This window comes from Talpa europaea (assembly GCF_964194135.1).
Source record: "Talpa europaea genome assembly, chromosome: 11".
In the NCBI taxonomy this organism is placed as follows: Eukaryota; Metazoa; Chordata; class Mammalia; order Eulipotyphla; family Talpidae; genus Talpa; species Talpa europaea.
In genome coordinates, this window is record NC_140078.1 from 77782986 (window position 1) to 77795323 (window position 12338).

The window sequence follows — 12338 nt, forward strand, 5'->3', positions numbered from 1 at the left end:
GTCTCTAATGAGGCTACCAGAGAACAAGTTAAGCCCAAAACACACCCAGGACCCTAAGCCAGAGCAGGGTACTAGGGATTGGGCCGTGGGAATGAGAGAGGGGCTGAAAGGAGGGAGGTGCTGTCCCCCATCTTCTGGTTTGGGCTCCGCAGCCTGCAATGGGTGCTGGGCCGGGTCTCGGTGGGCTCCCTCCATGGCCAGGCTGGTCTTGTTCATGGATCCCGGCCAGCTCCAGGGGAATGTTTAGGCAGCTCCCTGCTACTGCCGCTCTAGCTCTTAGTTGCTGTCAGAAGTACGTGCTGCTCACGAAGTCCACCCCTGCGCTGGAAGTTCTCCCTGCATCCTCCGCTTCATTTTCTGAAGGTGCTGACTTCGGAGACCTGGAGGGAGCAGAAGGCCATCACGGGCTCATCAGGAGTTAGTCCCATGGCAGTTTCTGTCACCAACACCCCCCAAAGTAGGGAACATGAACCCAGAGCCGGTCACACATCTGTGCTTCCGGAGGCCTCACCACATGAAGGTGAGGGAGAGGCCTGGCCTTCTGGAATGGATGTCATTGATGTGAGGCCCCAATCCTGGGCTACAGAGGAAGCAAACAGCTTACTGTGGGGGGCGCCATTGCTCCAGGTCCTCGATGGTGTCCTTCAGGCTCTGGCCACGTGTCTCTGGCAGCAGGGCACAGAGCAAGCCCGCCCCAATGGGGAGGCTGCCGTAGATGATCCTAGGCAGGGCCACGTGATACTCGCCCAGCAGGATCACCAGCGGTGTGAGGATGCCCCCGATCCTCGAGAAGACGCCCACCAGTCCCATGCCTGTCTGCCTGGGGGTGACCAATACAAAGTGAATGGACCCAACCTCCACTCCGGTCTGTAGCTCCCCATGCTATTCACTGCCTTCAGAGGGCCCAGGGCCCCCTCTGTGGCTGCCACAGGCTGCAGGGTGTTCAGGCCCACCCAGCACAGCCGGCCTTCCCGCTCTCTACCCCGGTGCGCTGAAAACACTTGAAACCTCACTGTGAGCCATGTTTCTCCCTTTAGGCTTCTCTGTCTGCTTGCTACACCCCCATCATCCACCAAATCTCAGGTCAGAGGCTACGCCTCCTGACCACCCCCAGACCCCACCTGAGTGTTCCTTTTTCTGGGCAGTTTATTCTGAGATTTACCCTGTGTTCTAGTCCTGACCGGGGCAGGGCATGGCCACTTCTGTATCTGTTCTCCATCAGATGGGGACAGATTGGAGGCTTGGGGGAGATTTCTAGTGACCCTGCACCCCACTGCTGTGCTGGAGTCAGCCCCATTAGCTATTTGTGGCAAGACCATGAGGGCAGAGGAGAACGGCCAAAGCCAGGGCTCCAGGGGCAGAGGAGCAGGGGCTCAGCGGCAGCCCTTACCGGAGCACGGTGGGGAAGAGCTCAATAGAGTACACGTAGGAGATGGTAAACCCAGCAGATGTGGCGAACTTCCCCACCACGGCCAGCACGGTGACCACCACGGGCAGGTCTGCAGGAGGATGCTGGTCAGTCCATCAGCTCAGCCCTGCACCCTGCCTGTCCACCGAAACGCCTCACCCTCGGTCCCCAAATCCCAGGAAGCCCTGGCTCCTTAAAGGGAAGTGCAGTGGCCATTGGTTTAGCCCGTGGCAGCAGGGGACGGAGAAGGGGCGGGGGCAGGGGAGAGCCAGCCCTGGCACCTGCTGGGATGAAGATGATGATGATGCACATGAGGCCACCCAGAATCAGTGTCCCCATCTGGCTCCACTTGCGGCCCAACCACTGCATCATGAAGATGATGGAGCAGCGGGCAGGCACCTCCACCATCCCGAATATCAGCTGCGTCAGGTAGATGTCCAGGCCAAAGTCCCCCACTTGGAGACTCAGGCCAAAGTACCCTAGACTGTCCACAAACCTGCAAAGTGTCCAAGAATCTGTTGTTACTGATGAGACGCCATCACACCAAGAGACAGTGGCAGAGCCAGGGTGAGACAGTCATTCCCAGACAGCCCGTTCCAGCCAGAGTGCCCCCTCCCACCACTGCCCACTGACACACTAGTCAGTGGCAGCCCTTTGGCTCAGGTCTCAGGGAGGGGTATGGGCCCCAGCGCACTCACCAGACACAGAAGAGGATGAGGGTGATCTTCCGGAGCTGGGGATGTCTGAAAAGATCCAGGGCATTCCCCCTGGGGCCTGTCTTCTCTGGAACCAGCTGAGAGGAAAACACAGAGTGAGGGGGCTGGCTGAAATGTCACATGGCCAGATTCAGAGGCAGGGCTGGCCCAGGCTGCTACAAGTACCTGGTTCAGGAGCTCTGGGGAGAGTTTGCGCTTGTTGACCAAAGCCGCCTTCTGAATCACTTTCTTAGCCTCCTCTATCCTCCCCTGGGTCAGAAGCCACCGTGCAGATTCTGGCAGAGCCCTGTAGGTTGGAAATGGCTGTGACTTTGGGGCCTGGAGACCTGGAACCTCCCCGGGAGTCTTCTGGCTGCTCTAGCACACCCTGAAACCCACACCTCTGCAGGCTCCTTCCCCAGATGTGCATCCCAGAGCCCAGGAGATAATTGTGAGCCTTGTACTCCAACCACAGCTGGCACAGCTAACCCAGGGGTGGCTGGCTTTTGGGTAGTGTCTTCTCACCAAAAGTAAAAGAAGAGCAGCAAGACAGGTGCTGTGCCGGAGATCTGGAAGAGCCTCCAGTTACGGACGCCATAGGCCAGTCCTGCCAGCACCATCTCTCCGATGGAGAAGGTACAGTGGGTCAGGACCACAGACTGAGTCCTCTGCGCAGGCCCTACCCACTCTGAAACTGTGTGAAGAGAGAGACTGAGCCTGGGCCAGACCCTGCCCCGGGAAGCCTGTTTCTCCCTAGACCCCGCCCTGTCAGGGTTGGAGCTCAGACCAGCACGGAAGGGGGTATGAGACCACTCTAGGTGGGGCGGGCACCTGACAATGCATGCAGGCTGGGGAGCATGGCCAGCGGAGGCCCAGGCCTCACCCCATGACTTGAGGATGACCGCCCCGATACTCACGTAGGGTGGCGTTGCTGAAGGTGTATCCAGCCACAGCAGTGGCCACAGCAAAGCGCAGGGTCATGTAGAGTTCAAAACTGGGCACAAAGGCTGTGGCCAGGCCGAAGAGAGCAAAGAGCAAAAGCTGCACCAGGATTGTGATCCTTCGACCAATCCTTGGGTAATAAAAGGGCGGATGTTGTGGGGTGTTCCCTCCTGGAGTCTACCTGAGGGAGCAGGCAAGGGAGCTTCCGCCAGCCCTGGGATCTCCTTCTGGGGGGTGGGGGATGGGTACATGGCCTGACCTGGGAGTCCCGTGGGGGGAGGGGCAGGGCCCCATCCTAGAGATCAGAGTGAGGGGCATAAGGGGGACTCGTGCCAGGACTCAGTACATGCTAGGCCGGGGGACGGCCAGGTTTCTTACCTGTCGCAGAGGGGTCCAAAGATGAGGGTCCCGGCGAGGAGCCCCGCCATGTATACCGACTGCGAGGTCTTTTCCAGGTGCTTCCGGCCACAGACCAGGTTGAACTAGGGCAGACACAGCAGATGGACACCTGACATCTCAGGGGCAGCTGAGGGCCACTCCTTTATCATTTAGCCCACCCACTGGAAATGTTTGGTTCCCAAACTGTGTGTCAAGGCACTCTAGGGCCCCAGAATGAACCAGTGGAGTGTGCGTTTTAAAGCAGCATGAAGTTTAGAACTTAAAGCAAAATGCGGCAGTACTCAGCACCATGAAATCACACAAACTGCTCGCTCAGGGAGTTCAGTCTTCACATGAGATCACGCTACCTTCCTTCCAGTGGCACATATTTGTGTGAAGTTGTATTTTTGGCAGTTGCTGAGGAAAAAAGGCAAGCACCTTGTGAAAATCATGTGGAGCAGAAAATGAGGGTGGTGGTAAAAAGTTGTGCAGTTTCCAATAGGCACATACATCCTGTCAGTAATAGCTTTACGAATGAAATAAAAATGTTTTCTTTCAATGCACGTGTATTTTTTTTCTTTTTCTAAACAACTACTAAATTGTTAGTACTTGCTGTTTGGACCTAATTACTTAATACATAAAACTCTTAGGTATTTCTTTTGTCCTGGAGAAACATGTAAAGTTACTGACACAGGATACAAGGTTTGGGAACATTTGACCATTAGTTGCTGCTTCCTGACCCACTGGGCCTCCTCCCCCAGCCAGGGTACTGCTGTAACCCAGCTGGGCCTCTCCAAGTTTTCCCAGCTGGCTGCAAAATCCCCCTAAAACTCCCATCTTTCACCGGCAATCAGAATCCTAGGGAGCCCTCGTACAGTCCTTGAGGCAGGAGACTAAGATGGAGGACAGCATGTGCACGCAACACACACACACACACACACACACACACACACACACGCACACACGATGGGGGTGGTGCAGTCCCCCTGGACGCTCACTGAGGACAGACCGGGAAGCCGCGTGGAGTAAACACGCTGTCCATGTCACTGTACCGTCTGCTGCATGTGCACCTCTAACTGGTGGATGAGACTTACCTCCGTCCCCACTGGTCTGTGGCCCCTTGGGGAGTTCTGCGGCCCCCCTGAAACAGCTTTGCTCCATACACAAAGGCGTATTTGGGGAGTGAGGGGACACAAGATGACATGTGAGCTCAAAGAGGCAGCTGCACAACCATGTCTAAAGCCTTTTGTATATTTTCTCTGTTGGGTACCGTGCTAAATGCCCTCTGTGCATGTTCTCATATAATTCTGACAAAAATCCTTGCTTTATTATCATGGTCCCTGAGGGAGGAGTTGAGACAGATAATCCATAGCAGGATGAAGTGGAATTCAGACGTCACCATCACCCAGACAGGGGCTGAAACTGAGTGAGAGCTAAGAATGTTTGTGGACAGAAGGAAGGATCCCCACAGCTGGCCAACTAGCCCATCACCTCCAGTTAGATGACCGTTGGCCTCCAGCACATGTCCCAAATCATGGGAGTCTTATTAAACCTTAATATTCTGACTGTACAGCAGAAAAGACTGCTCTTAATATTAGGAGAGGTGCTAAGAAATTAATCCAGGAGACACTGTTGTGCTCATACTTCTGTTCTCAAGGACAACTGTTCAATTTTTAGAACTTTCAATATGTGTCAAATGATTAACTGATTGGCCCAGAGAAGGAAGCAAGGCAGGACAGGAGACTGCCTCTCGTATTCCACCTAGTTCTTTCCAGTTTGGTTTTTGTTTAATATTATCTTTATAGTTAGACACTATTTTATCTTTTTCGTTAGACACAATTTAACATTAATAATAATAAATAAACTCTGCTGATGTCAGCCTCTGGAGTGGGGATTGAGTGACTTTGACCCTGTGAGCTTCCAATGTACAAAGGAAGGACAAGATATTCCAAAGAGTACCACCTGATAGTAAGAAAGGAATGAACACATGTTACGTGTTTGGCCCAGTACCTGTCACACAGGAAGCTCTTGGCAAATATTAGCTGAGGACACCCTGATCCCTTTGTTCATGAAGCTGGCAGCCGGCGACAGATGCCTCGGACATGGCTGTAATGCTCTGAAGGCATGGGTGCCAAGCCACGGGGTCTCCAAGGCCAGCACTCCCATGCAGTGCCACCATCCACACCTCACTCCAACTTCACAAGAGGGGTGTCATTCCCACTCTGTAACTGGGTGAGGTGTGAGGGTGTACCAAGCTCCTGTGGTGGCATCGTGTTACATATGAGGGAGATGAAAAGGGGCTCCAATGTGGGGCTCTGGAGAGTCATGAACCTCCCCAGCACCAGGAGCCCCCACAGTGGATGGTTGTGTTTGGGTCCTACCAAGGTCGTCTGCAAAATCTCATCACCATTTGTTGGAACACACCCCATCATCACATATCCCTCTCCTGATCCAGATCATAGGGATTAATTCAATTGATTTATTTTATGTAGAAGCCATTTAGAGATGAAATGCATTAAATTTCATAGTGTGAGTACATTTTTATGACACTCATAAGATACTTATGAGTTCTGGCCTCAGAACCCACCCAGCCCTTTCTCCCTCTGCAAGGAGCCAAGATGGTCCCTGACCACCAGCGGTCCTTGGAGAAGAGAAATAGCGGGCTTCCCGCCTCTGACTGTTTCCTTCACAGTCAATACTCAAGGGACTTTGAATCCAAAGAACAGTCCAGTGCAGGGTATAGACAAGGGCCAGAGTCAGCTCTGAGAGATCTGGGCATTTGCCTGGCCTTGAAGGATGATACCTGGCAGGTGGGGAGAGTTTATAACATGCAGTGAGGGAGAGCCCACCCACAACACCCGAGGACCCGTGGAGGCTGGGATCGGCCATGGGGGTTGGTGCTGGGGAGATAATGGGAAGCCATTGAGGATAAGACTGGGCCCTGCTGGGCTGTATCTAGAGCCTGGGAGGGCCTCTAAGCTACCCCTCCCCCCTGGGGTGGTGTGAGATGGATGGTCACAGGGAAACGGACACATCCTCAGGGTGCCAGGGTCCTGGGGGTAGGTTTATGGTCACATATTAAGAAGCAAATGTTTGGCTGAAAGCCCTGAAAAATACTTTTTTTTTTTTTAACCCATGGGGTAGAAAATGTTTAATCTCAGGACTCCAGATTCCCTCACCACAAAGGCTCAGGATTTACCACCATCAAGGTGATAGAGGGAGAACCTCCCAATAACACCAGCCCTCAGGTCTCTGGTCTGTCCTGCAGGGATCTGGGCAGCAGGTGCCCCCCAGAGAAGCCCCAGCTCCAGAGCCAAGTCATTATGAGGCCCTGGTCAAGCTGTTTCCCGACTCTGGCTCAACCCTACCGCCTGGGAAGCAAGAGAGGTTTCTAGATGCTTTCTGAGGCCCCTGCTGGCTTTGAGATTGCTGGAGTGGGACTCTTCCTGTTCATCTCCCTGGGTCCTTCCTAAGAAAATAACTTTAATAAGAACAAATGCTCAGTATCTACAGGACACACCCTGAGTCATGCTGACCCACCAGCATCGCAGGGGCAGACAGAGATCTAGAGAGAAGGTGAAAGGTAGGAGCCCCAGTCAAGCAAGCAGGAAGGTGACCAGTGGGCAAGGAAGGGGGTAACATGAGAGTCGGGAAAGCAGGTAAGCAGGCAGACATGGGGGGCAACTGAAAGGTACAGGCAAATGGACAAACCGATGGGAACACTGGAGAGAAAGAACGGCATAAAGACAGGAAAACAGGGGAGCGCATGATAAAGGCAGGTGACTGGGCAAACAGGCAGAGATAAAGGGACAGACAAAAATGGACAGGTGGGTGGACAGACCAGCCAGAGAAAATGGACAGGGAGGTAGATGGGCTGATAGGCAGGCGGCGAAGAGAAAAACAGGTGTACCAGTGTCCAGTCAGATGGGCATGGGGGCAGAGGGGCAAGAGCAGCGACTCCAATGACCAGGAGCAGAGGATCAGGATGAGGAAACAGGTGGGCAGATGGGCAAAAGCAGCCCTACCTCATTCAGTAGGGACAGGGCCCTGTTTTCAGGATAGTCCCATCCCGAATCACAAGACTGTGTCTCATTGAAGCAGTGGCTAAGGATGTCCTCCAGGCTGGCGTTGTCGGGGGGTGGCCGGAACATGAGGCAGGACTCGGGGCGGCCTGCCGCATCCAGGGGCACGCTCAGTGACAGCTGCTCAGCAGCACTCAGGTTGAAAGTGTGGTTCTTGACCCAGGCCACTGAACAGTGGTGGACCTCATCCAGGGTCATGAAGATTTGGGAGAACATGTAGAAGGCAGACAGGAAATTGGGAATACTCAGCATTATCAGCAGCTGTTTCTGGAAGCGTCCAAAGTTGCCTATTTCGGTCAGGACTTGGGAAAATTCAGCCATGTCTGCTGGTTACTACCTCCTTGTTCCGAGGTCACCAGACAGCTCTGTAGCTTGGCTCTGGGGCCCTTTCTCCTCTGGGCAGTGATGACAGCTGCATTAATGTTTAATCCAGCCTTGCCCAATTCACCTGTCGATCGCAGCTCCCCAGCTGTGGCCTGGGAAGGATAAAGTATGATGAAAAAAACAGTCTACTCTGGCTTGCAGAACCTGAGGATGTTTTTTACTGACTTAGATAGACACAGATATCACAAGAGGAACCAAGACCTTCTCAGGCCTAGCCCACAGGAGTGAGTTTTGGCCAAATGTTATACACACACACCCCCTCCAGTTGCAACATCCTAAGCAATTCACATCCAGCTCAAATCCCTCCCATTACAATGGAATCCAATTTTGAGAATAGTTGCAACATTCAGGGGAACCCAAGTCTGTCGTCAGGACCAGCACACTGAGTCGTGGGGTCAGGTGAACAGCGAGGCCCCTTCCTACACATTAATTCTGCCAGCAACTTTCTGACCCAGATAATCTTTCTCTTGTGGGTGGCCAGGATGTGATGGTTTGCAACATCAGTCAATCCCCTGGCAGCACGCAGGCCAGCAGACCCTCCCAGGACACAAGGGAGGTTCCAGAAGACCCCCCATTTACCTTGGAGGAAGTCTTCCTGGAGTAGGCCCAGGAAGGTGCCTCATTCAGTTATGGGAGGTGAAGAATGATGGGACTAGAGGGCAGCAGGGAAAAATACACACACTCACTCATGCATGCCTCTTCAGCACCAGAGACAATTCGAGAATGCACTGAAATGCTCTAATCAAGAAAGAGATCATTCACATTCTCCCAAGATAAAAAAAAAAAAACAACTAAGTACCCCAGAGTAGCCCCAGTTCCCCTAAGCAAGCTAAGCAATCTCAGCGATAACAAAGGAACACAGGACCAAATCTCCCTTCATCACAGTCCCAGCTACAGAAGCCCTGCGGGGGCCACTCCTCATCGTGCTGGAATCCAAGTTGGATGCAGCACAGCTTGGTGGCTGCAGCTCAGGTCTCTTAGAGGACTGGGGACCAACAGAAAGGCAGGACCTTAGAGAAGTGGACTCTCCTAAAGATAAAAGCCCCTGTCCTTTTTACCCTGGGGGAGTCTTCCTGGAGGTAGGCCCAGGGCGTGAAAGGTGCCTCTTTCAGTTATGGGAGGTGAGGAATGATGGGACTAAAGAGGGCAGTTGGGAAAAACACACACATACTCATACACTCATAAATTTGCATAGATGCATAGGAAAGTCTTCTCATGTTTGGAATTTTGAACCATTTTAGAGACAGGCAGAGGAGTATGAGTGAAGGGAACGCAAGGAAAAAGGCCGTACCAGGCCTCTATTTGGCCCTCTGGCTGGCAGCAGTTGGCATGCAGGGGAGGTTAAGAGAGGGCAGACCATGGAGGGCAGAAGCAGGGGTCCATGACCAGCAGAGGGAGAGCACTTTCCTCTCAAGCCCACCCAAACTTCCCACCAGACTCCCCACAGTTCACCGCTTTTCCTTCCTCATCCAATATGTGTCCTCAGCATCACCCAAATTAAATTGCTGAGAAAACAGATGCTAGCAGCTGCCACCAGTAGCAGTCTGGGGGGGCCTCTCCTCAGTCCTCATCTCCTCGCTCCAGTCAGGGGAAGGGCTTCTGCTGCTTTGGGTTCCAAGTAGCCAAGGGAGCTGGAATGAGGAGGCAGCATGGGCTCTGCTACTGAGTCACTGTGATTCTGAATCTGTTTCTTCTACCCACCTGGGCCTCCATTTCTTCACCTGTGTAAAGGGGAAGCTTGGACTAGGTGGTCTCCAATGATTCTTTGATTTCATGGTGCATAAAAGAAAATAGAGAAAGAATCTTTCTGAGTGGATGCTCAACAGATGAGTGAAACAGAACCAAAGACCTTCCCTTCTTGGAAGATCCCAAAGTCTTGGCACTGAGGCACTCAATGGATATGGACTTAACTTCCACCTTCCCCAATCCCAATGTTTTGGTCATTTCCTGTCTTGATCCTGTCCACCACCGCAGTTTCCCAAAGGCTGCCCCTATCTCCTGGCCTATGGCCAGCTCTCTTCTTTGAGGAAGTCCTCCTGGAGCACTGTAACCCCAGCACCTCTCTACACTGTGATCTCACTGACCTGGGGGGCTGAGCCCAATATCGCCATCCATGCTGGTGTCTGACTGCCCCAAGAAGCCTGGATTATGCTCAGTGAAATAAACCAGAAGGAAAAAGAAAAATATCGGATGTATCGGATGGTTTCACTTATAGGAGGCATGTTGGGGAACCAACTAAGGGACCAGGAAAAAAAATAATTATAATAAATCAGAAAACAAAATTAACAAAGAACTATTAATCAGAGACACTCAGCAGGGGCGGGGTGAGGGATCAAAAGAGGGGAGGGATGTGTTCTTACACAAGAGACTATGGTGATGGTGTGCAGGTGAACTGGTGTTGGGAATTTTATGGGGACTACACCTGAGAGGAGAAAGCATGCATTGTACAAAAAGGAAGAACGATATAAAATATATATAAAATAAAATTTTAAAAAAGCCCAGTGAGTAGGGTTGCTCTGGCCCTTAGGGAAAGCCCATAGACTATTCCCCACCCCTTTCTCTCCTTGCACCTAGACTCATTCAAAGGCAAACAAATGAGACAAAGAGTCTTGAGTGTGTTAAACACCAGAGCTGTTTAAGTAGAATGAACACACTCTCCTTGAAGGAAGTGTTCAGGACAATCCCTGGGAATCATCTGTCTATGGATTAGAGGGTGGTGATTAGTAGTTGATCTAACAGACAGCAGCTTGCTCAAAATAACAACGTATTAGATTATCTATGCAGATATGTATAAATACACGCACAGAAGTGTTTATGTATGTATGTATGTATGTATATAGGTATACACATACATATACAGGCATGCCTCAGATTTTAAGTTTGGTTCCAGACCACCACAATAAAGTCAGTATTGCAATAAAGCAAGTCACACAATTCTTTCAATTCCCCCACTGCATACAAGTTACATTTATACTGTGCTATAGTTTCTTAAAGGTGCAATAATAGCTCTATCTCTTTCAAAAACATAGTACTTAAAAGTTTATTGTTTAAAAAAAAAGTTAACCATCACCATAAGCCTTCAGCAAGCTGTAATCTTTTTTTGCCAGTGAAGGAGCACCAGTTTATAAAAAACACAGTATTAAAAAAAAAGTATTTATCAAGTGCAATAAAGTGAAGCACAACAAACCAGTGTATACCTGCGCTTGGATCGCCCATATCAGCATGATATGAATGACAGCAATGATTGTACAAAGAACAAGAGGGAGTAATTATTTTGTTATTATTCAGTACCACCTGTGAAGTGGTATTATATTCTTGGAAAATGGACTTGAATTTGTTGTAAGTGTATACTGGAAGCTTAAGGGCAAATACTCAACAAAGTAAAAAGAAATATGACTAATATGCTAAGGAGACAAAATGGAACCATGTAAAGTTCTCAACTGAAAACACAAAAGGCAGAGAGTAGAAGACAAAAATAGAACAAGAGCAATAAATAAAAAATAGTAATATGGTAGATATTAATCCACCTATATTAATAATCACCTTAAACGTTAATGGTCTAAATATATCAAAGACATAGATTGTTAAAAGTTGTATCAAAAAAAAAGTTTCCAAGGAGGGGGTGGGAGGGAGAAAACTAGATATAGCCACTATAGGTTGTCTACAAGAAAACCACTTTAAATATAAAGATAGATTAAAAGTAAATGGATGAAGATATGTCATACTAACACCAAATAAAAGCAAGATTAGCTATATTAATTCCAGAAAGAGCAGACTTCAGAGAAAGGAATATTATCAGGGATAAGGAAGGGCATTATATAATGATAAGAAGCTCAAGACTTTTTTTTTTTTAAATAATAAATTTTATTTTTATATTCCCCATACAATTGCAGCCCCCCCCCCATTCTGACCCCAATCCCTCCCCTCCCGCCCCCGCCCCCCTAAAAGTGTCTCTGGTTCATAGTTTTTTGTTGATTTTGATTTTCACTTTCTTATAGTTATTCATTTTCCTGGTCCCTTATTTAAGTTTTCTAGATTCCTGCTATGAGTGAGACCATCCGGTATTTTTCTTTTTCCTTCTGGCTTATTTTGCTGAGCATGATCCCTTCCAGCGCCATCCATGTTGCTGCAAATTGCATGTGTTTATCTTTTTTGAATGCTGAGTAATATTCCATGGTGTATATGTACCACATCTTCTTGATCCAGTCATCTATTTTTGGGCATTTGGGTTGTTTCCAAAGCTTAGCTATTGTAAACAGTGCTGCTATAAACATAGGGGTGCAGGTGAAGAAGCTCAAGACTTTTAAGACAATTTGAATGTGTATTCATCTAAAACCAGTATCAAAAACACAAGGAAAAAACCTGATAGAACTGTATAGTTCTATTATAGTTGAAAATTTTCACATCTCCTTATGTGAAACAAATTCAGCAGACAGAAAATCAGTAAGG

At 49.8% G+C, this 12338-nt stretch overlaps 1 protein-coding gene across 1 annotated transcript; it reads right to left on the minus strand.

Annotated features, from left to right (window-relative positions):
* Positions 1-286: 286 nt before the first annotated feature.
* On the minus strand, positions 287-7826 carry SLC22A13 (solute carrier family 22 member 13; the record flags this gene model as incomplete). Its single annotated transcript, XM_084246763.1, has 10 exons — positions 287-380; positions 605-820; positions 1391-1499; positions 1690-1904; positions 2107-2201; positions 2290-2410; positions 2629-2797; positions 3021-3175; positions 3424-3527; positions 7449-7826. 10 exons carry the CDS (start codon positions 7824-7826, stop codon positions 287-289), a joined length of 1656 nt encoding a protein of 551 aa, XP_084102889.1.
* Between the last annotated feature and the right edge of the window lie 4512 nt (positions 7827-12338).